General features: G+C 44.2%; 1 protein-coding gene across 3 annotated transcripts in view; it reads left to right on the top strand.

Annotated features, from left to right (window-relative positions):
• The window catches only part of SUCO (SUN domain containing ossification factor), a 116,666-nt gene that overhangs the window by 5,789 nt on the left and 86,392 nt on the right, over positions 1 to 24,485 (top strand). For all 3 annotated transcript variants that reach the window (XM_073571523.1, XM_073571522.1, XM_073571521.1), the window contains exons 2-4: positions 18,297 to 18,405; positions 20,508 to 20,606; positions 21,671 to 21,819. In XM_073571523.1, coding sequence (XP_073427624.1) covers positions 18,297 to 18,405; positions 20,508 to 20,606; positions 21,671 to 21,819 — 357 coding nt within the window. The remainder of the gene's footprint in view (positions 1 to 18,296; positions 18,406 to 20,507; positions 20,607 to 21,670; positions 21,820 to 24,485) is intronic.

Here is a 24,485-nt window from a genome sequence, read left to right as displayed (position 1 = left end):
TTAGTATCAGCCCACAGCTATCTGTTTAGCCTTTGCTGGTTATTAAAAATAGGGGGACCCCCACGTTATTTTTTTTAATTTTTTTTTTTTTTTGCAGTTCTTCTTTGTAATAACCATTAAAGGCTACGCAAACAGCTGTGAGCTAATATTAATAGCCTGGGAAGCTCCATGTTAATTGGTCTCCCCCCCCCCCCCCCCCCCCCCTCCCAGACTATAAGCAGCCCTCAGCTGTCTGCTTTTCCTCAGCTGCTTAAGAAAAATAAGAGAGACCCCACACCATTTTTTTCCTTTGGCTGAATACTTGTACAGTAAGCTACACACGCACTGCACTAATTGTATATCTCAATGACTCCATCTATCTCTGTATATAAGATGGCTTTTTTATTGGTTAGAAAATTAATTTGAAAGGACAGTTACTGTATGTAAGAGCTGATCTTAGAGGCATTGCATACGGATGCTAGGCAAGAGAAATACCCACAATTGAATAGCACTCGCATGGCATAAGGATGGTAGGGGAGAAAAAAAATGCAAGACACTCACTTGACACTCTCCAGCTTTTCTGGCTGAGAATCTCAGCTACTTTATATAGATGTGAGCGCCTCCTTACCCTGTACAGCGGCCCACGCAGTCCCTACAGCTCTGGATTACTGTGTCACTCCATCAGGCACTATAGCCTTCTGAAGCGTTGCTTTTCTAGAACATGTGTCTTTGCTCTTTACGCCCCTTATTTCTGCAAATCCATGCAGGTCTGAGATCACACGTCACTATCTGAGCAGATTACTTCTGTAAAGTAGTTTCCTCTGTCCTTCCCCTTTAAGGCTGCACACCGTGGCGGTATATGTGGAGGCTGTGTGACTTCATTATTTCGCTGCTGCTGACTGTGCATTTGTACCGAACACAAGACTTCTGTTGCCAGATCCTGCCGTGTCATCATGGTCATAGCCCCCGTGTGACACTGGTAGGAGGCGGCGATCCTGATGAAGGCGATATTCCCATAATCAGACATTTGTATAACCCTGTGTACTGAGGCTACAGTGTGAATATGCCCGTTGGCGGTCTCCCGCATTCTTTCATTATATAGTGCCGTCTTTCAGCCTGTGTCAGACTTTGGCCGAACGTGTAGCAACTCCTCCTGGTGTGAAGAAGTGATCTGCTATTCATGTAGTGCACCGTCATGTTGTGTGACGAGGAGGATGAGTAATTCCCATCTAGTCACTGGTTAATTGCACCAGTTCTTACGCCGTCAGCGCTTCCACACACCGTCCTCGCTCCACGGCTGATGCTTCTCACACCTCTCGGCTCTGGTGGGAGTATTGGCATTAGGTTTGCTGTGGATGTGGGATTCGGGGTTCAGGTTTTTGGTAGATAAACTAATTTAAGCAGTTTCTCAATTTAACACAAGGTGACAAATGCTGTTGCTATTGGAAACCAGTTTGGCTAGTTATCATCTTTCCAAGAATAATTTAAAGATTAAAACGTCAATGTGATTGGTTAGGCCCTGTTCACACACATGGAAACACTGTGGTTTTTCTGCATGTATCCTCACCAGAATAAGCAATAGTAATTTCCGCTGTTTATTTAATGCATTGTTTTTCTTTTCCTGTGCAGAATTGATCCAGCATTATTTGATGTGTGCACTCGTAGGGTAGAAATGCAGTTGTGATTCTTGCATGCATTTTTTAAGGCCTCCCATAAAAGTCCATTGTGGAGAAAAATACAGTAAACTATGGTGTAAATATATTAAAACCTTTGCAAGGAAAAGTTAGTCTTTATATTGTCCTTTTTTTTTTTTTTTTTTTTTTTTTTTTTGTTCCATTTTACCCAATGATTCTGGGGTAATCATTGACTAGGTAGAAAAATTTGGTAGTGAGCGTTTGTATAAATGCTCCTTGTTTGGCTGGTTATTCTCTCCATCTATGTACAGGGGCCTTATTAAATGGAGCTTCAGAGGTCTTTCACCAGTATATATGGAAGCATCTCTGCACGGTCTCACAAGTAGAAAAACATGGGACCAAGCAGTGATTATAGAGCAGTCATTGTGCAGATCCTCTCCTCGGCGAAGGTAAGGAAGAGGTTTGGGTTTTTGTTTCTTGAGTGATGATGATAAAGACTACAGGAAAGTGAAGAGCTGGATTGTGTTCTTGTCACAAGTGATTAGATATGAGAAAGTAGGTGGCGGATTCCATTATGATGTGGCACATTAATGCATGGCTATATAGGTCAGCGCCTGGATAAGTGCTCCCTCCATTCCTTATAGGCGGAGATATTTGACCACGGCGAGCACATTGTGTAATATTCTCCTAACCGCCATCATTGATGCGTTGCCTTTTGCTGCCATTTATTATCCCAGTTACTTTTTCTTCCAAAATTATTATTTTATTATTATTATGCATTTATATAGCGCCATTTATTCCATGGCGCTTTACATGTGAAAAGGGGAAATATAGACAAGTGTAACATATGCAAGAGTAATATACAAGTGTAAGACAAGGGACACACAAGTACATAAGGAGAGGGGACCCTGCCCGCGAGGACTCAGTCTACAGGAATGAGCGAGGATACAGTAGGAGAGGGTAGAACAGGTCGTGCGGTGGTTCAGTAGACCGAGGATCATTGCAGGCTGTAGGCTTGTCGAAACAGGTGGGTCTTCAGGTTCTTCTTGAAGGTTTCCGTTGATGGTGAGAGTCTGATGTGTTGCGGCAGGGAGTTCCAGAGTATGGGGGAAGCACGGGAGAAGTCTTGTATGCGGTTGTGGGAAGAAGAGATAATAGGGGAGTAGAGAAGGAGATCTTGGGACGATCGAAGGTTGCGTGCGGGTAGGTACCTAGAGACCATGTCACAGATGTATGGAGGAGACAGGTTGTGGATGGCTTTGTATGTCATGGCTAGGGTTTTGAATTGGATCCTCTGGGCAATAGGAAGCCAGTGAAGGGCCTGGCATAGGGGAGAGGCTGGGGAATAGCGGGGAGACAGGTGGATTAGTCAGGCAGCAGAGTGTAGGATGGACTGGAGCGGTGCTAGAGTACTAGAGGGGAGGCCAGAGAGTCGGAGGTTGCAGTAGTCGAGGCGGGAGATAAGAGCGTGCACTAGTGTTTTTGTGGTTGAGGAATGAGCGGATCCGGGAAATATTTTTGAGTTTGAGGAGGCGAGGCCTTGGATATGTGGTTTGAAAGAGAGCGCAGAGTCGAGGATCACCCCAAGGCACCGGGCATGCAGGACTGGGGAAAGAGAGCAGCCATTGACATTGATGGATAGGTCTGGTGGAGGGGTAGAGTGAGATGGGGGAAAGATGATGAATTCTGTTTTGTCCATGTTCAGTTTGAGAAAGCGAGCAGAGAAGAAGGCTGAGTTGTAATGGAGTTGTAATCATTACGTCCTAAAGGTATGCGCACATATTCACTAAAATAAAACTTGTAGATGCAAGTATTGGACCCCCCGCACATTACACCTGCGGGAGCTTTTCATATCCCTTTGTAAATCCGTGCTAAGGTCACATTCAGACGTCCATGTTGCACATACTTGTTCTATCAGTACTTTTCATGAATACTACACGTCCCCATTATAATCTATGGTGCTTGGAGAGCTGGGCTTAATATATTTAGCTTTTTATTTTTTTTTTTTGCTATAAAGGCATTAGCAGCAACGGCCAAAAAGGCAAGCCTGGCACTTCAATTTTTTTTCTCTATGCCACTTGCTATACAGATTATTTTGATCAGACCTATGAATGCGGCTACACCAAATATGTTTAATTTCTTTTAACCTTGAAAAAGAGATATTTTTATATATATATATATATATATATTATCTCTATCTCCTTTTTTTTTTTTTTTTTTTTTTTTTTTTCCTAGTTCTAGAATTCAAGATCCCACAGCATATAGTGGAAATCGGTGTACTATGAGGCTGGCTCAGTTTTTGGTTGAGCTACACAGGGGTGCCAGGGTGGCACTGACGTGTCCCCCGGATGGCATGGCACGCCGTCATAAATCTCCAAACCTGCACATCGCTGTGAATGCACCACCTAAGCGTTGCTGTCAAAGCGCATTTCTTTTGTTGATCAGCGACCAGGACTGGATCGGATGACGGCTGTGTAGCACAACCAGCTACCACTGCATGTGGAACGGGCGCAACCTCTGAGCCTGCTCTTTGGTGAGCAAGGGTTAATTGCGTCCTAGTATTGTTATCCTTATAGTGCATCTTTCCCGTTGTAATTTATGCCTCCTTGTTCATTAATTTAAGAACTGTTTGGCAGCGGCCCCATCTCTTCTCACCTGTCTTGTGAACCTGTTCAACTGGAATTTCTGGTCATATTAAGGACTATTTTATAATCAATCTTGAAAATACATTGCGAGGTTCCTGTTGTGGCATTACAGTGTGTTCTATGTAACCCTCTAGTCGTTACCTGCGTCTCAATACAGAGGGCAAATTAATGGCTCCTGCTAACCTTCATTCCTTGTTTTGACTACTTGCTGTCTCTCCCAAAATGCCAGCCATGAAAAAGTCCAAGGCGCTCCAGTACCCTAAGATCAATTCATCAGGGCAGTGTCCCTATTTTGGGAGTGGGAGCTCCTGAAGCCTGAACAGAGGGGCACAGTAGGGCTCGTCTTACAAAAGGTGCCAGGTGTAATCACTCTGCTAGTGGCTATATTTGCGGATGATCTGATTCAGTCCTATGGCTATAGAAGCAGGGGCCATATCAGCCATTAGGAGCTGTCATTAAATAATGGTTTATTGCATTCAACAATGGGAATATCTGGGGTCTTTCTGGTGGAGTCTGCAGGCCTGGAAGTGGGGGGCTCTGTGATAGCATAGAAGTACCGTAAGTCCAGGATTACTAATTAAGAAATTGTCCAAATTCCTTTGATTTCTTTCACACCTGATTATTGGGCAGTTGTATGATAACAGTGAACGTGTGTGTGTGTGTGTGTGTGTCTGGTGCTGAATGGCAGCGTCTGTTCTTGCCCTGTTTGAAAGTAACATACTTTTGCTTTCTTAGAGGCTGCTGGAAGGGGTTTATGAAATTAAGATCATTCAGCTATTCAGAGCTTCACCTCACAAAAAACATAAGGTTGGGATCATGCTCCGTCAGTGGTTTTCCACAAAAAAGCTCCCGCAGGGGAGAAGTAGGGCTCGTGTTTGTCACAAGTGGGGAAAGGGTATGTGACCGTACGACGCCTCTGTTGTCACCTGAAAATCACCATGTGTGCGTTGTTTGTGACTTGGAATAAGGAGAACCTCCTGTGAGATCAGCCGCTCCGTCTGTCCACCCTTTATACCTGATCTGCGAAATCCCATTGCAAATATTCCCTTTTGAATCATCAAATGCAAGCCACAAACCAGATTGACTCACTGGTTCCTTATCACTTACCGGTATATAACCCACGCCTACATTGTCCATGCTGAATGAAGAGCGTTTCCAAGACCACAAATTGCAGACAATGGTATAAAATTGTGCAAAAGATGATTTTAACCTTGCCAGTCCCCTGCCAACGCCGTGGCTACTCTACTCTTGCTCATGCAGAATGACGGGCTACCAATCATTGGCCGCTAGGGTCAATGATGTAGTCACTTGCCAAAACTGCAGAGACCAGTGAGGTGTCAGGGAGGCATGGGAATGGCATTTTAATGTTGAGCTACTACGCCATTCATTATTTTATATCAAAGCTATTTTGTAAACGCTTTTATTGGACTGGAAAGCCTTGTTAATGTACAGCTGATGGCATGTAGCCAAACCCTCCAACCTGCTCTAGCCAATGTCTTTTCCTTTAATGGGTGACTATTATTTTCTGCATATGGTCAGCCTCATTGTCCGTTTCCATCCTGAAGCTTTTCCCCTGCCAGTGGGAGATATTTTGGTCATAGCAGAACAAATTGGTGCCATCGATCTGAATATATAGACTCCATTTCTAGTATCTGTATTCTGGGCTGTGGAGTTGTTGCTCATTTTGGTGGAGTCGGTATAAAATGGTCCGACTCCTAAAATATATAATACATTGGGTACAGTAGTTCAATGCAGAATGTGCTGAATATTTTTTCATAGGAATTTGGGAAAGTTAAACAATTGATGTAAAAACCAGATGCCATAGATATAGATGTAAAAAACAGACATGCGGTTGACAATACGGATGACCGTATTGATTTTTTTTTTTTTTTTTTTTCTGGTTGGAAACATAGTATTTAGCACCCGCTGGTCTGGCCCTGGCCTCAGTGTGAGGGTCTTGGCACATCAGCCATGGGTGAGCATTAGGACTGTTCGCTATGGGCTATTTCCAGCAGACATTACACAGGACAGAAATTGTTTCCATTATGATCCAGTACATGGGGTGTAAAGTGTCTGCATACGTGATCGCTGGCGTGACATTTTGGGTTGCATTTCTTTTAACCCTTTCCATTTTTTGTTTTTTTTGGCCTTGTGATATAGTTGACAGTTTCTTTTATCCAACAAATCTAAGTTGCTTGGTTTTATAGCACGGTGGCTCAGTGATTAGCACTGCAGCCTTGCAGCGCAGGAGTTCTGGGTTCGAATCCCACCAAGGGCAACATCTGCAAGGAGTCTGTATGTTCTCCCCGTGTTTGCGTGGGTTTCCTCCAGGTTCACTGATTTCCTCCCACACTCCAAAGACATACAGATAGGGAATCTAGATTGTGAGCCCCAATGGGGACAGCAATGATAATGTATGTAAAGTGCTGTGGAATTAGTGGCACTCTATAAATGAATAATAAATGTGGTTCTCTTAGTTAGGCCTTCGTACTGCCCACCACTGAATGATAGTGTATATCTGAGCTGCCCCTTACTTTGGATAAGGCTTTTCTCTGGTACATGTGGAGACGAGCCATAAATACCGTGTATGTGGACAGCCCCTCTTACTAGAAGGTATTCTATTGAGCTAGTGTGACTGTACTTCTTCACAAACCACGGTGCGTTAATACCATGCCAGTTATTTTTTCCTTGTCCTCAGCCCCAGTCTAAACCCATGGAATAAAAGTCCCAATACAAATGAAGGCCGTGAGAGCGGTGTCACCAAACTGATTCTGGGATTGTGTTTGCATAGACCTCTGTACCATCTAATTGTGCTGAGATCATCGCTTCTACCATTTAATACGGTTACTGGGCACTAATCTGTGGAATGTCGCCAGGACGAGGACAGTCTGCTACATGAAGGCTGGGAAAGTGGACACCCTGATATGCACATGCGCTATATGGACACTGTGAACGGTTTTGTTGAAAAGTGGAAAGGTTTCAAAATTGCAGCAACTAAAGTGAGAGAGGGGTTGTCAGGTGCTGGGGAGAAGGCAAAAGTCCCCAACACTCTGCAGACTCGCTTACTGTGGAGTCCAAACCTCTTGTAACATTAATATCTGCACAGAACTGTGCTCCCCCCCCCCCCCCCCCCCCCAACACTCTGGGACTTCATGGCTGAGCAGCTGCATGCAGCCTTATATCACCAAGCACGATCGCAGGTGACAGTGGTGTAATGCCGCCAGTTCTGTGGAGAGATGAATTTCTCTGGTGTCTGGCCATGTTTGGGTTTGGTGAATGCCGTGAGAAGAACGTTGCCTACCAGACTGCATTGTGCCAGCTGGAAAGTTTGGAGGACCGATAATGCCATGGGGCATTTTTCATGGGGTTGATTCAGGACTACTAGTTCCAGTGAAGGGAAAACTCAATACTTCAGCATATGTAGTCCTTTTTGACAATTGCTTCCCCAAACTGCAAACACAAGTTGGAAGTCTCTCTTCGGTTCCCCATGATTGTGCATAAAGTATGAGCCATAAAGATATGGTTGGGGGAGTATGATGTGGAAGAACATGACCGGCCCCACAGAGCTGTACCCTCAACTCCATCCAACACCGCTAGGATGAACTACAGTGAAGACTGAGCCATGTCATCTCATCCAGCATCCGTGTCTGGCGTCACAAATGCTCATCTGGATGAACTGATAAGAAATACACTCTGAAATCTTGTAGAAAGCCTTCCTAGGAGAAGCCGTTCTAACTGCAGAGGGACCGACTCCAGACGGTTGTATATGGGATGTCCCAAAAGCTCCATACAGATGGGCATTAATTCTCCATAAAACGGGTTCTGGCCCTATATAGGATTTTTTTTTTTTTTTGTACTAGCTGAGAAGGAGGCACTCAGTGGATGCTGATAATGTCTCTGCTCCATATCATTGATGTCTCGGAGGTCCCATATTCAAGTGGTTCCCCAACCTTTACCTTGAGTCACACTCTCTTCAGAAGCATGGTTACCAGCCACATCCAGCACACCAACACTTCCCCAATTGGTTTCACCAAGAGCCCCAATTACCAGTATAAGGCTATGTTCACGCATTGTGTATTTGCTGTGTTTTTATGCTTTTTACAGTACCAGCAAAAGTTGAGATCTCAGAAATCTGAGACACTGCCTTTTTTTTTTTTTTTTTTTTTTTTTTTTCTGACTACTTTGGATAACTGCAGCATGTCAGTTTTCTTTCAGCGTATTTTTTTTTTTTCACCCACAGAAAGCAATGAGTGCAAAAAAAATTGCAATCAGTTTCTTCTCTGTTTTTAGTGATAAAAGCAGGTACAGCAGGATTTGAAACACATTTATTTTTGTAATTTTTTTTTTTTTTTTTTTTTTTTTTTTGAGTTTTTCTGAAGTTTAAGCCAAACTGTCCTGGTCTCCTCCTCACCTGAGTGGCTGTTAGGATTAGTACAGTTGAATTAAATTAGCGGTATGTGTTAAACCTTGCCTGACCAATGTGCAGAATTGAACAATGTCTGACCAACTCAAGGGCCGACCAATGTATAAAAGTAAACGGTGCGTTGAATCCCCTCTACCTCTCCTCACAGTGTAAGCGACCACACAGGGCTCTCAGCCCTGCTCCTGCCCTCCTGATGCCATAAACTACTCTGTTGATGTGTAAAATTGAGAGCGCCGCTCTGCAGGAAAACAGAATCTTGAGGTCATCTTGGGTCTCGTGGGTTGCACATCTGTCTATTAGTATTGTGGCAGCAGCTAGATCATCCTATATTCTACCAATTTAAAGTGGGTTGTATCGGTCTTTTGTGCATGTTGTGTTTTTTTTTTTTGTTTTGTTTTTTTTACCAGTATTCGAAGAATCATCTACAAACGGATGCCACCGGATCCGTTTTTGGACGGATCTGCCTTGGCAGGTAGTGACAAAGGAAAACGAGTCTGGGGGAAAAAAAAGGAGATAGAGAGAGAAATTTTGTTTGTACGGCTGTTCCGGAACGCTACTCAGGAGTTAAAAGCCCTGCTCCAGCGAATCTACCGGGCATGCGCAATATAAATTGGCGGCCCGTCGCTCGGAAAAAACGTTGCAGAGTCCGTCCCATCCGCCCGGGAGACGCTAAAATTTTGACGGATCTGGAACGGGTGGGACGGACGACCGTCAGGCAAGATCCGCCGCTAATGTAAGTCCATGGGGGGAAAAAAAACAGATCCGCCCCTTCTTTGGCGGATCCGTTTTTTTCGAAAATTGGCGGATTTTGACTGACGTCAAACAGAAGTGTGAAATAGGCCTTACTCTCCATCAACAGTGACGTGCCCACCTCACTGCAGCCACAAATCACTGGTCCAGCAGGGCTTAAAGGGTCTTAATTTTTTTTTATCCTTTCCTCCTGCTAAAATACCAGAAAACCCCTGTCTGGCTCTATAGAAAGACCCCCCCCCATTCTAGTGTTTGCTGGGGGTCCCATCATTTGGATATACGCAGATGGTAAATGTCCACTGTGGGGAAAGCTCCTTTTTAATGGTCTGCTGATGACTGTCAGCGGCCCATTAGGATGTCCCGGATGGCCGTCGGTAGTGCTGTCTGGCCAGACGCAGCTCCACGAGGAAAGGTGTGTTGCCTTCTAAAACAAATGTGCTTTTGCTGTAGTATGTGATGAATGAAGGGTTAATTGTGAGTGTCAAGACCAGCAAAATCTCCAGCTCTTGATGGCTTTCCGAAAAGCCCTGGGTTACTAAGCATATTTGCAGCGCTGTCCCCCGGGGCCTCGAGTCAATGAATGTTTTATGTATTTTTAGACTCTCTGCATACAGCGGGGGCTCCACTGCTGCGTACAGGGAAATGGATGGGGGGCTTCTTTCCTTGGTATTATGGGGTCACCTCTCCAGGTCATTTACATGAGCCGCTTTCCTGTAGAAACTTCTGTAATCTGTCCGGAAGACTTCCCCCGTGCGTTTCTCCTGGACAGCTTTAATAACCATATGGTATGGATGGCGCTTGGTATCTGTATTATACCATTCCCTTAATGCGATCTTCGTGATGGCTTTTGGCAACTGCTACATACACAGACTACAGAGCGTAGTGTAAAAAATGTAGACCGCAGCCACATAAATATCCACGATTACCGATGGTCAGAAACATTACATATTCCTCTCCTCATTTACGCATGGATGGCAGCCTGTCGCCCAGCATCTGTCACCGTCTGTGTCGGAGAGGCGAGTAATGTCAGTGATCAGTGTCTGTATCCTAATACCACCGTTATAACAGTATGGTGAATATAAGAAATCGCCTGCTCGCTACCATCATTTTATTGTAAGTGAACCCCCCCTGCGCCCACCACAGGGCTCCAGGCGACTTGTGCAAAAGGCAACTAGCAGCAGCCAGTAGCAAGAATGTAAGTCCAGTGGTCCGTCCGCAATCCACTGTAAAGATTGTCATTGTTCAGTCCACGGCCTACTGAAACTTTCTTTGGCTCATTTTGTTTTTTTTTTTTTTTTTTGTTTTTTTTAATACACTGTCATTTTAACAAATGTAGCCACTATCAAAAGTTTAATTTATTATCCATGCCAAATTTTAGCTGTCCTCCGCCTGTTGTGAAGAGTCATCTGTCTGTTGTTACAGACAAGCAGGGCGGATTACAGGGAGCGGGGTCCTGTCCATACAAATCTGCTCTCTGTTGATAGTGTACAACGAGCTCAGTAGGAAGCAGCTGGCCTCTTTATCATGACCGGTCTAAGATGAAAGGTCTGCAGTCACTGAGTGGACTTTTTGACCCATCCCTGATTCACTGGTTTCTGAGCTGGGAACAGCAGTGATGTATACGATATGCATAGTCCCGGGCAGGAGCCGTCTAGTGGGCGCAACGAGTGTATGGAGCGTGGTCGCAGCTGTCTAGTAGGCGCGCTGTCTAGTCTACACTTGTATGGAGCGAGCTGCGCCCACTGGACGACAGCTTTTGCCCTAGAGTATGCATATCGTATGCGTCACTGCCGTTCCAGTGCGTGAGCGCCAGAGATTCAAAAGTCTGCAGTCATACATAGTGACTGCAGACTTTTCATTTTAGACCCGACAATCCCTTTAAAAAGGGGATCTGTGACAAGGTTTTTTTCTATGTAATGACAACATGCTGTAGGAAGACCCATGATTCCAGTGATACACCACCTTTTGGGCTGTTTGATACAATTTTGATAAGCATTGTTTTCTCTGGTACAGATCTACAGTTCTGACTGCTGAGCCCACACCACTGATTGGTAGCTTTCTGTATACACTGTGCATAGGCAGAAAGCTGCTAATCATTTAGGCAGGGTTAGAAGGACTACATGGCATGAGGCAACTAGTCCTGCAGTGGTGATAATCTACTGCTGATAAAACACTGATTTAATAGAGGCTACTAGAAGCAAGTGATGCATCACTTCAATCAGGGTCTCTGCCCATGCATCATGCTGCTCTCAGATTAAATAGCCAAAACCTTCTGGCAGATTCCCTTTTAAAGCATTAACACATTGAAAATTGTTCTTTTTTTTTTTAAACCTCGACGTTCTCCAGAAATTACGTGGGTTATGTATATTGTTGTTGTGAAAAAGTTTACAAATCCCTGGGACTGCAATCAAGGTGGCAGCTGCTCTTACAGATGGCCGATTCCATATTCATGATTTTATTCATTTTTTTTTCTATTTGTCTGCCTTTTGTGTGTTGAATATTGATGTGTTTCTGACTAGTAGTAGTTTCCGGTTACGCCGATGACCTTTATTCCCTAAACTCCCCATGCTCTCTTGTTATAAAATGTCAGATGTGTTAATCCCATAATATCCTCGGCTAAGCTTTGTTTCATGGATCTGTAAAGTTGCAGAAATAGCAGCCCATGTAGCCAGAGGCTGTGTTCCCATACAGCACGGTTGTATGTGTTCATAGTACCAGAAAACCCATGAGATTTCCGAAGTCTCGTGCACACACTTGATTTTTTTTTTTTTCTCCTAGCAGAATTTGAGGATTGCAGCGCTTCTGAAATCTGCAGCATGTCTATTCTGTCTGCGCTTTTGTAGCATTTTGCACCGATAGAATGCAGTAAGAAAGCGAAGAGATGGAACACAGGTTTTGCGATGTTTTTGTTAAATAAAACAAACTGTACGTCTACATTTACTGTAGAGATTAAAAAAAAAAAAAGCTTGACTTAAAAAAAAAAATAAAAAAAAAAAGCAATACTTGAGTTTTCCTCGCAGATTTTGGCTGCAGAAACCACATGCATGTGATTGTCACCGTACCGTGCCTCAAGGTTTTTCAGCGTGGCCTCCATGCTAATGATGAGCGGGCTACAGACTGTAATCCGCTATGCAGTCAGTATCCTGCAGAAATTTTCTTCCCATTCAGTGTCAGGATTTAGACAGGGAATCCACGGTGTGGATAATGGCTGCAAGGTACTACAAAGTCAGAATGCGGTGGGTGCCGCAGCGGCAAGATGTCCCGTAGCTCGATCAGTAAGTGTATGTGGGGTTTTCTTTCCCCCTCCCTCCATACTGTATCCAACCACTAACTATAGCCGGTGTGTCGGCTGTGATGTTTGGCTGCGTGGAGCACTTCGCTTTGTATATTTTCAGACTCTGTTGCATCTGTTGTGCCATCTGGTTTCCCGAAAGCCTTTCATACTTAGAATGCATGGCGGCACGTTGCATGGAAGCGGTCACTTGTGTTTGTGTAGGTACGGATAATGTATAATGACCCGTGGCATCTGGACCGTGGGGAATCCTGGCAGATTTCAGCCCCTAAATGCAGCTCTGGAATAACACACTGATTCTGATCAGAAGTTACTCATCTGTTCATGTAAGCTAAGGCTCTGGCTACACAGCGACTTTGGCTGCCGTTAAAGGCACTATGTTGCTGCTACGTTGCAGCGCAATACGAGTGAGTGTAGTTGCACGGAGACCCCTAGGATATCCCAAGTCACAAAAAGTCCTACCAGGTCTCATTTTTCTTCTTTTTTTGAAGCTTGCGATACCCTAGAAGTTGCAATGTGACCTTGTCTACTTATTGTGTGCTGCAATGTAGCTGCGGCGCAGAGTTGTGTTTTTTTTTTTTTTTTTTATAAACTGCATGATTTACAACACTGCCAAAGTTGTCCTGTAGTCAGGCTTATTTGTGTTTTTAGGTGAACATATGCTTATACCAATGCGAGGCGGCCTTCTCTGGTGAGACACCTCTCGGAGACAGTTATGAGAGCAGTGATTGTACGTGGGACAGGCCTGCTTTTGGTTGCGTCAGTCTCTGATTTAATAACATAACATGCTCCTTTTGTGCCTTTTACTGTCCTGGCGGGTTCAGCAGACATATTTTGGAAGATGAATTAAGGTAATTATAGCATGGACTGTGACCACAAGTGCGCGTCCCGGGCATCCACGTGTTTGGTCTGGCGAGCCTCCAGTAAAAAAACAAAGAAATCGTAGTCTTAAAGGGAATCTGTCAGCTATTTAACCTGAGCGCAGCATAATATAGGGCAAAAAAAATGATTACTGTGATGTGTCACTTACTAGCCTGACTGCTGTAGTTTCAGTACGATCAGCAGGAGATTATCACTGCTGGACTAGGTGTCACGTACACAGATGTCCAGCTAATGAGTGACCCCTCCCTCGCATTGATTGGCAGCTTGCTGTCAATGTACATCAGGCATTGCCAATCAGGGGCTTGGGCGGAGTTATACACAGTTCAGCATTCAGAGAACTGCTACATGTACACCAGAGAAAACAGGGATTGTATCAAAACTGCATCAATCAGCCCAGTAAGTGACACATCACTGGAATCAGGCTCTTGTCCTGTATTATGCTGTCCTCATGTTACATGGCAAAAACCTGCTGACAGATTCCTTTTTAGTTTATCATAATGTGGTGTCTCTCCTGCTGTCGGGTATGCTGGGAATTCTTTTTTTTTTTTTTTTCCCCCCACCCCAGCCTCTGAAGACCTCTGCTATAGTTATAGAGGTAGACTTATGTTCTTTTGTACAACAATGTGATACTTTCTTTTCATTTTGTTTGCTCCACTTGTCACTTTTTTTAAAAAAAAAAAAAAGCGTATGTGTCTTCATGTGAGGGGACAGTGGCTGTGAACGCCGGGCAGTCGGGCTGTGAACGCCGGGCAGTCACTATGATTTGCACTAGAAATTGTTATAAATGATTGCTCAAATCTGCACTTTTTTATTTATTTATTTTTTTGTGCCAAACAGACAGGTGATGTGATAAATATACTAATGGCCTTCTCCATAAAATGTCCCATTTTACTCCAGCACTGTTTTCATTAAAAGGGTTGTTTGTTGGAAAACGAGATTATCACTTCTTCACAGGACAGGGGATGATTTGTTGCTGAGGAATTTCAGGACCTGCACAATTCGGGAGAACGGGTCACTTCTATCCCAGTTACGATGGAGCGGCGACATTCATTCCCCGTGGAGCTTCTGAACGCTTTTTCCGTCAGCGCCATAGAGCATGGAGTCGTAGGTGAGCAGATTCCCCTGCTTCTCCATATTGCAATGGTGATAAACTTGCCCCATCAGGGGTAAAACTACCCAGTTGTGCTGATTGGTGGTGATCCCAGCTGTTGGTTCTCCACCAATCATCCTGCACTGATGAGTGAAAACAAGTTGTCACCTGACAACCCCCCCCCTCCCCCCGCCAGTATACAACATTAAGCATTGCCCAGGAGTAAAGGTTGAGGGTGTATGGCTTGGGAGGCATTTTATCCATACGACCCTAATTATTTTACTGATTCACCAGTCTGAGCATGGAAGACTAAGGTGCAAAACGCGTCAGTTTACATGCGGCTGTGGTGTTTTTAACGTTCGAGTATACAGAGGATTATTTTTTCCTAATTTTTTTTTTTTTTTTGTATTCTATTCCTGCAGCTGATATGTATGTCGGGTATCTTGGCACAAGTCACTTGTGATGTGCAGTTTTATTCCATTTTCCACTAAATCTCCCTCTACAGATGTTGGCTAGTTCGCACGATCTGGGTCACTGTGCCCTTCTGGGAACGCTGCCATCCTCACTGATTTGCATTGGCCAGTTACTTCCGGTGTGCGAACGAGAAGCGATGCTGCCAGTGCCATACTAGACTCTTGCCAATCACCCCACCCCCATGCCGGTGCATGCGGCAGAAGTGACCTCACTTACTCTCCAGTGTATATAAGCCCGGCTTCACCATCCATAGTCCAAGTATGGCCTGCGATGTCTGGACCGGCCTCAGGTCTCCTGACACTAACTCTGCAGCCTCAGACATTGCAGTCCATGCTCGGATCGTGAGTCCTGCCACGAGAAATTGGCCTAATCCTCATGGTGTCCAGTGATTGCCTGACACAGGTGCGCCATCACCTATTCCTCAGCATTCAGCTTAGTTGCTCACTACCGGCATAGTCCTCTCCCGGTAATCTTAGATCCCATCTCTTATCTTTCCTCCTCTCTATCCTTGTGTCTGGCTCACTGCAGGCGGTTTACCCTCTGGGCACATGCGCAGTATTAGACCTCACTTGCTTCGCCGTTTATTGCGCCACGTTGTCTGATCTATACAATGGTTACCGGTTTCTTCTGCCTCTGACACGCTGTTCCCTAGAATCACCATCCTACTGCGAAGACTTCTCGTCTCGCACCTATCGTCTTCATCCTTTTTACTGTTAGTCACCTCATGACACCCCGCATTCACTTTCTTACTGAATCCGTGTTCTGTTTATGACACATGTAGACTTTGTGTGATGCCCATCTAGAGCTACGGTAAGTGTGTCTGAAGAAGGTCTGGGACATCCCGGTATATGCATGCTTACGTTGTTTGAAAATTAAAGGGAGTCTGTCAACAGGTTTTTGCTATGTAATCTGAGCAGCATGATGTAGGGGCTGAGACCCTCATAACAGCAATGTCACGTACTAGGCTGTGTCTTGATGTTCCAATAAAATCAGTTTCATCCGCAGGAAATTATCACTACAGGACTAGGTGTCGTGCCTCCTGGTCAACTTATTCCGTGCAACCCTGCCCCCTCCCATGGATTAGCAGTTTTCTGCCTATGCACAGTTCACACAGAAAGCTGTCAATCAGTGGTGTGGGCAGTGATATACAGAGCTCAGCATGTGGAGAACTGCTAGATCTGCAACAGAGAGAACCATGACTCTCACAACTGCAGCACCCAGTTAACTAAGTGATACATCACCAGAATCGGGGTCTCTGCTCCTACATCATGCTGCTTTCAGATTACATAGCAAAACCCTGCTGACAGGTTCTTTAATACTACATATCTGCATCCACTTTTGAGTGCTGACTCCCCCCACTAAACATTATAAGGGAGTGAAATCCTACCTGTGTACGGAGGCTATCCTCCCTGTGGTGTCATACTCCATCCTTACTATAGGCCATCATTGTAAGATTGGCTGGGGTCCAGCACCCGCATCGGTCAACTGTTTCCTATTAATGTGAATGATACCGGAGCTGCTGTTCCCCAGAACGGCCACTTGTGGTGTCTCGAGCAGTGGTCCAGCTCTGCACTTATAGGATGCCAGACCTGGACACCAGGCCCCCACCAATCTGACATAATGACCTGAAGGCTCGGGTATTGTTGGTAGTGAAGGGTTAAGGGCAATCTGTATCACTTCCTAATCTTAGTGTGTTGGGCTGGTCAGTGGGTGTTAGATGCAGATGGCGGTGCGCTGTGGCAGAAATTGGGCACAGAGGCCACGGCTGAATCCTAACTTGGTCCTCAGTGTGTGAACATGCCCTAACGCAATTTCTAATTAATTAAATGCTGCATTCAGAAGGCTGGATTTCCTTAACCCTGAGACTCCTGGATTGGCAGACCAGCCTGTACTGTAGGAAAACGCTTCTGACTCCACTTCCAGGGGTGTCAGGGCTGCTCTGACAGAGCGGTGTGTGATGAGGGAAGAGAGTATTAATAGTTAATCATATTGGTAACTAAACTGTAAATGTGTATCTGCTCTTTAATTATTAATGTCTGCGGCATAATCGCATCATAATGTAACACCACAACTGTGATCTGCTGCACATCATCCGGAGCACTTACTGCCCCGTGATTTCCGAGGTCTAGGAGATTTCTACCTTTATTACTGTGATAATTCCCTCTAGGATAAACCATTGCAAATTAGCTTTACAATCCAGAGCACGGACGGCGAATCTGCCTTGAAGCCACCGTAACAAATGGGAGGAAATAGTCCAGCTCCACAGACAAGCAATCCTCGTTTATTAAAGTGCAACACAAAACCGGTGACCAGTTAAAACCTCGCACCATTACGCGTTTCATGTGCTCAGTACACCCCTAATCATTATTATGTGCGATTGGATTGGGCATGTTTTATTTCAGTATGTCTGATCATTTTCTCTAGTGGGATATTGTTTGAGTTGACGCCACATTAAAAAATGGAACGTAGAAATTGGTATAACATTCCGTCCAACCACATCAAGCATTTTTTTTTTTTTTTTTTAAAGGTCTTAAAAACTATATTTTTGGGCTTATATTCATCTTTATTACAGAATCCCTCCTTCCATCAAAACTTTTATCCTCTTAATATATTGCAGTCATCATATTATATAGCACTGTGTATTACTGTACCGTTGCTCCTTTTGCCTTTCTACCCAGCAAATTGTTCTCTTTTTCATTAGGTCTAAGACATCACCTGATTAACAACTGACTAGCTGAAACCTTCTAAGCGCTATGTAAAAATAGGTCAATTTTCCCTGTGTGAGTCATAAGTCACTGCAAAAAGTCTATGGCAGGGGGGGAGCAGCTGGGTCAGGAGTTGAAGAGGGGAATGATAAATGCAGGGAAAAGAGACTTCCTGTTTCTACATAAAGCAGAGAAAAGAGAAGAATTAGCTGGGTAGAAAGGTAAAATGAGCAATTGTAAGTTCAGTGTTATATAATATAATGACTGCAATATTTAGATAAAAACGATGAGAGGAGGAGGGCTTCTTTAAGGAGCAAACATTGTCTGCTCTGGCTCTCCTTGCACTGATGCATTAGAGGGTCTTCAGCGTCATTAACAGACGTACTGTTGTATTTAGGTTTGCTTTTGTGCTCTTCTTTTAGGCTTCCATCCCGCCATGTGTTTTGCAATGAGGGCCCCGTTCTTCTTGCAGAACAAGTCACGGAGAATCCTGAAGTCACTATAAATGAAGAGGAGCCCGCCAGGAAAGAGGTATGTGGAGGTGACCTTTCAGTTGGTCACGGTTGATGACCAAATACTTCATCTAATTATTGTGGACAGCTATAGCTTATACATAGTCATGGGCAGGCAGCAGGGCAGACATCGCTGGGCGAAGCACTGGTTCAGCCTCGATGCTCAGGATTTGGCTTTGAAGTGTAAGCACTTTCTGAATGTCACCCTGACCGGTATTTGTCACTGACCGGTGTTGACTGACCCGCACGCAGACAAGAAGCTGACCGTGCCGGTAATGCTGTAATAGAGGATTGTGCAATGCTACATGAGGTTCAGTGCTCCTCGGGGCAAGGATCCTGTTCATACACAACCGGCACCATTTTTGGATTCATGTCCTTCCGACCTTCAGTGGGATTACTGATAGAGATAACTACTGTATGTGCTTACGATGTACAATACAAAATAATATTGTGGTACCGTGTTAGCCAGAAAAATAGATGTAAATACTTATGTCCCCCCAAAAAATTGAGAAAAGTATTCAAGCAGTGATACCTTTATTGGCTAACCAGAGAAATTATATTTGCAAGCAAGCTTTCAGGGTTCAAAAGGCCCCTTCATCAGGCTCGATTACAAGTGAAGTACTGAGAAGAGATGGCAACATTTAACTAGAAATTACAACAGGACATGAGGTGATACAGGCCAAGGAAATCAAATTAAGGTTTTCAATATTAGAACTTTTAGATCTGCCAAGCTGTGTCCAGTTCTAGAGAAGTGTATTCCTACAGGTGTGTCCAGCTCATTTTTTATTGTATGTCTGTGCAGATTCATCCTTGTTTGTAGTTTTTGCTTCGTTTCTCCTATGTATGTCCCTGCATTGTATCATGTATACGACATTGGAGGATGTGCATGAAAAATAGTCCATGATCTTATAGTCCTGATTTGTGTTGGGTATGGGGATTTTATCTGTTGGTGATATGTGGTTGCAGGTCGCGCAAGACCTGCAACCACATATCACCAACAGATAAAGTCCCCATACCCAACACAAATCAGGACTATAAGATCATGGACTATTTTTCATGTACATCCTCCAATGTCGTGTACATGATACAATGTACAAGGTGCAATGCAGGGACATACATAGGAGAAATGAAGCAAAAGCTACAAACAAGGATGAATCTGCATAGACATAGGATAAAAAATGAGCTGGACAGAGCTTGGCAGATCTAAAAGTCCTAATATTGAAAGGTCATTTTAATAGTGACAGAGAAAGGAAAATTTGGGAGTATAAATATGTTTCAATCTCTAACAATAGGGCTGAATTTGACACTTGGATTCATGACTCATTACATGGACACAGTTCACACCTCCACAAGAAGGTCTTCAGATCTCTAATAGAACACTGCCACCTCATTTACATGTTTAACAAAAACCTTAATTTGATTTCCTTGGCCTGTATCACCTCATGTCCTGTTGTAATTTCTAGTTAAATGTTGCCATCTCTTCTCAGTACTTCACTTGTAATCCAGCCTGATGAAGGGGCCTTTTGAGCCCTGAAAGCTTGCTTGCAAATATAATTTCTCTGGTTAGCCAATAAAGGTATCACTGCTTGAATACTTTTCTCAATTTCTTTTGGGGACATAGGTATTTACATCAACTGTACATGCTGAATCACACTCGTCCAACACCATAATGTAAAACCAAGTATATGGGAAGAATCCGTAAAACACGCCATTACCTCAGTTAATATTTGATCCGTCTGCTGCTTTCGGTGTGGGAATATAATTTTCTAAATTGCTCCGCTCATAAATCTCCGATTAAAGAACTGAATCCGTGAGGGATGACCCATGAACTGAATGTTTTCTTGGTTCTGCGGTGGTGGTGATGGGCTCTTCTCCCGCAGACATTTGTGACCACACCGGGCATCTGACTGGGGCTTCCCAAAATCCATCTTGTCCAGAAGACCTTTTTGGTTTGCAGAAATTTTTACAAGCAATCTTCCATGTGTGAATATACGCTTACATATAAATGTGACATTTGTTGAGATTCTGATTTAGATAGAAATATTTTAAAAGGAAATTTTATGGTTTACAAACAGTCACATACATTTTTTTTTTTTTTTTTTTCCCCCCTGAAATTTTTAGGAGGAAAAGGAGCCACCAAAGATATTAGAAGTGGTAGAATCTGTCCCACCAGGTCAAGCGCCAGAAGACACCACGTTAGACTGCAGTCAGGATGACAAGGTAATTCTAGTTTTTCTCAATGGCTAAAGGGCTATTCCTGACTTACAAATTGATTGCATACATCACTAGGATATGATGTCGCTTTCTGATTGCTGGGAAGCTCAAACTCTGATCCCGGAGGCCGAATCTAAGAATAAATGCGGATTTCAGCACTGTGTCCTCTGCTGGATTTCCCTGCCCAGCCAGACTCCACGGCCAGCTCAGGAAGAGCTTGGAATGAGATGCAGCTCTGCAGCCCCCTCATTCTCAGGATTGGTGGTCTCAGGAGAATTTGGCCGGTCCAGTGATCAGAAATCAGACAAGTGAGGTCTTTCTGCTTCATCTGAACATTCTCTTGTAATGTTTTGTGATGAGCATTTACCAGCAAGGAAGGGACTTTGAACCCAACACATTGATACATACTTGTAGGCAGGGCCTCTACTTTAGCCTTAGGCCTCTTTCACACTTCAGTTTTTTGCATCAGTCAAAATCCGCCAAAAGGACGGATGGCGGATCCGTTTTAGTACTGATGACAACGGATGCCACCTGTCCGTTTTTTTGACGGATCCGACAAATGAAGATTTTTAAAGGAATCGCAGCCTAGAGAGAGAGAGAGAGAGAGAGAGAGAATTATTTATTTTTTTTGTCCAGCACCCAGGAAGAATTTCGGGTTAAATGAGTGTCTGGAGGATCCGCCAGAAAAAAAACGTTGCAAGCTCCGTTGTGAAATCTTTGAGGATGATGACGGACAGCAACTTTTGGCGGATCCTCAAAAAAAACGGATGCAACGGACAGCAATCCGCCATTAATGAAAGTCAATGGAGAAAAAAAAGGATCCTCAAAAGAAAATTGAGGATCCGTTTTTTTCAAAACCTGGCGGATTGTGACTGATTGTAAAAAAAACTGAAGTGTGAAAGAGGCCTAACCCGTTGTTGGAGAAATCATGTGGCTTCCTATCCTTTCAGGGCCTGTTAATAGGTTCTGCAGTCTTAGTTTCTTTGTTTTGTGAAGGTATTGTGTGTTTCTATATCTTTTTTTTATTTTTTTTTTTTTTTTGCTTCCTAATGTGAGTTGATTTTGTGCAGAGCAAACAACCAGAGCAGCAGGTGCTAGATGTACCTCTCGGTGACAGTGACACTAACGATGTGGAGAAGGAAGCTATAAACTTGGCTACAAGTGTGGAAAACATTTCCAGTTTTTCTACCTCAGAGATCCCTCCAGACCCACAGTCAGAGTAAGTCATGTCTTATACATACAGAAAGATGTTTTTTCCTCTTTTCTTTATTTTTTATTTTTTTTTTTGCCTGTTTTGTTCTTTTTCTTCCTTTAGCCATTTGACTTTGTTGCCATCTTGTAAAGCCATGGTATATTGAAGGGATATGCAATCACTGATGTAGGGTCCCGCCTCAGGGTCTCAACAATGCCGAAAATGAAGGGGATACAATGTTTGGCATCAGCAGTGCAACCTAAATTCAAACTTTTCCTGTACAGAGGGGCTCAGCAAAATGTAGTTGACCTATCAATGAATGAGACTTGCTGCTGCTCCTCCCAGCTAAGTGGCTGGGGCTATTGCTGCACAGGGAAACTTAATGGGGTGTTTCAAAGCCCAAAGTAGTTTTCCTCCTTCGTTTCATGGAAGAGGGATGAGAGATTCAGGTTAGATCCTATCCCCCTCAAGAAACACTTTAATTGCAGATATGAGGTTAGTCTGCGGAAAAATGACCTGGTTATCCCATCTTACGAGAGCAGCAGTTATGGGAGGAAATTACTTTTTTTTTTTTTTTTTTTTCCCCTGTATGCAGCCGCTTGTTTCCAATGATTGGAGCGCTTTAGGGAGCAGGTAGTCCTCTCTCCCTATTCTGTGAGTGTGGCTGTAATCCCCCCAAGCACATTGACAGCCTGCTCTGCACACACGCACCGCAGAGTAGATTGTCATAGTGCTGGACAGTGACTGCCTGCAGCGAGCGACTACATAGAGAATAGAATGTCATTTTCTCCAGTAAGCGGATTACATGGGGTTAGTAAAGCAATTGCTAATCTAATGAACCCTCTCACTCCAGTGTCGCTGCTACTGTTCTCCCTGCTGGTCTCTGTTCACTGTCAGTAGTCTCTGCCCACAAGACCAATGCAGCCAAGTCACCGCTGATACACCGCCGCTTTACCTCTGTGAGAAGTGATTGGTTGCAGTGGTCACTGGGTAAACGGCATGTCCCTGCTGTAGTGATATGAATAAAGGCCACTGGCTGGAGAGCACTGTAGCGGTGGCTCTGGAGTTATAGGGGGATCATCAGGTATCTAATGGCTGTTTTACCCAATGACATTTACTGCCTTTTGTCAAATATTTGTGCCAGAAATCCCCTTTTAAGCCATAATTTTTGGACTATTCCCAAGATATTAACTTACTGTATCCCCTATCAAATGAATTGGAGACAATTTACCGATTGCTGGAGGTCCGACCACTGGGACCTCCAATATTCCCCAGATTGGAGCTCTGTAGAGCGTCCTCTTTATAGCGCGGAGATGAAGCACTCTCGTACCGCAGCGATCAGCGTCTTCTGTATCCTGAGGATTGGGGATAACTTCTTGGGAATAACCTTTTTGAGCACCATCAAGTTTTAGATGCCTGACCACCAATATTGGTGTTATCGTGAGGTGACAGGAGCCGCTCCCCAGCTTTTATAGTGGCTGCCAGGCATCATTCACGTGTCCTGCACTGATTATTGCGAAGCATCTGTGAGATGTGAGCTCTCCTTGCTGTTTTCTGTGTAGTTATTACCTATTACCCATTATAGGTTGGGTAACTTTATAGCTGCGTTGCGTTACTTCTACTGATTCTGGATTACGTCCCATTTCTGTCAGTTGCGCTTTGGAAGCCGTCGACAAGAACCGTAACAGATTCCCTCCCAGCAGCTAAGGCATGTAGTGAGAGGTTTTCCTACGTCACTGGGCAAGCTGTGTGCAGATATGGAGCCCACTGGGAGGCTTCATACTACAGATTTGTGGATTACTCCCAGTAACTGCGGGCAGGAGTCAGCTGGGCTCCAGGACAGACTAGATCTTAGGAGTAACTCCGTATAAGTAACACAGCGCAGTCACCAGGGTACAGGACTGTATAGCCCGGGGTGCACGCAGATGGAGATATTCCACAGGCGTTTCCTGCTCCCCTATGTACCTGGTTATGTGATGTTGAGGTTTGTGAAAGTTGGATCAGTTCTGCATTGCTGTGTGACTGGCATACATACTCTAAAGCTTAAAGTTGGGGGATGTGCAGTCCTTGTACTGTGCGGGACCACTGGTCTTGTCCTGTTGTCGCATCCTCTGGTTTTGTGAATTGCTGGCAGTATCTGGGTACGCCTGCTTCTGGGTGCCCGTAGGGTGTTTTCCTTTTTTAGGATCCTGTAGTCAGTACTGAACTTTCCATGCTGTTTCTGGTTCTTGAGTCGTGTCCGGTCTCTTTTTGTTCTCTTGTCTGATCGTACTCCTGGCTGGCATCGCTCGGAGCGATACGAGCCTGTAACCGACCCGCCACTATTGTCTGAAGGCACGCGGATGGCCTCGGCACCATTGTTCATCGGGGCGAGTTGTTCTGTAGCTTGGTCAGACGGCCCGCCCGGCTCCACAAAGCTTATAAGTTTTTAGGTCTGTTTGATTGAAAGAATAACATCTTATCATTCATTTTTATTGTTCAGTATACATTGGTCTCCGCTCAGCATCATGTTCTTAGACTTCTGATTTCAGTTGATTAGTTGTGGCTGGCTAAAATAAACTATCATTTATTGTGATTTTTTTTTTTTTTTCCTGTTTTGGAGAATAAAAAGAAAATAATTTGGCTGAATTGCACATGCCACATTTTAAGCCGTTTTCATTTTAGAGTGCCTAAAACCAGGTATATGAAAGAGG

This window comes from Dendrobates tinctorius, unplaced genomic scaffold (assembly GCF_039654945.1).
Source record: "Dendrobates tinctorius isolate UK_male_01 unplaced genomic scaffold, ASM3965494v1 ptg000029l, whole genome shotgun sequence".
Taxonomy (NCBI): domain Eukaryota; kingdom Metazoa; phylum Chordata; class Amphibia; order Anura; family Dendrobatidae; genus Dendrobates; species Dendrobates tinctorius.
This window is presented reverse-complemented; position numbering and strand designations above follow the sequence as displayed.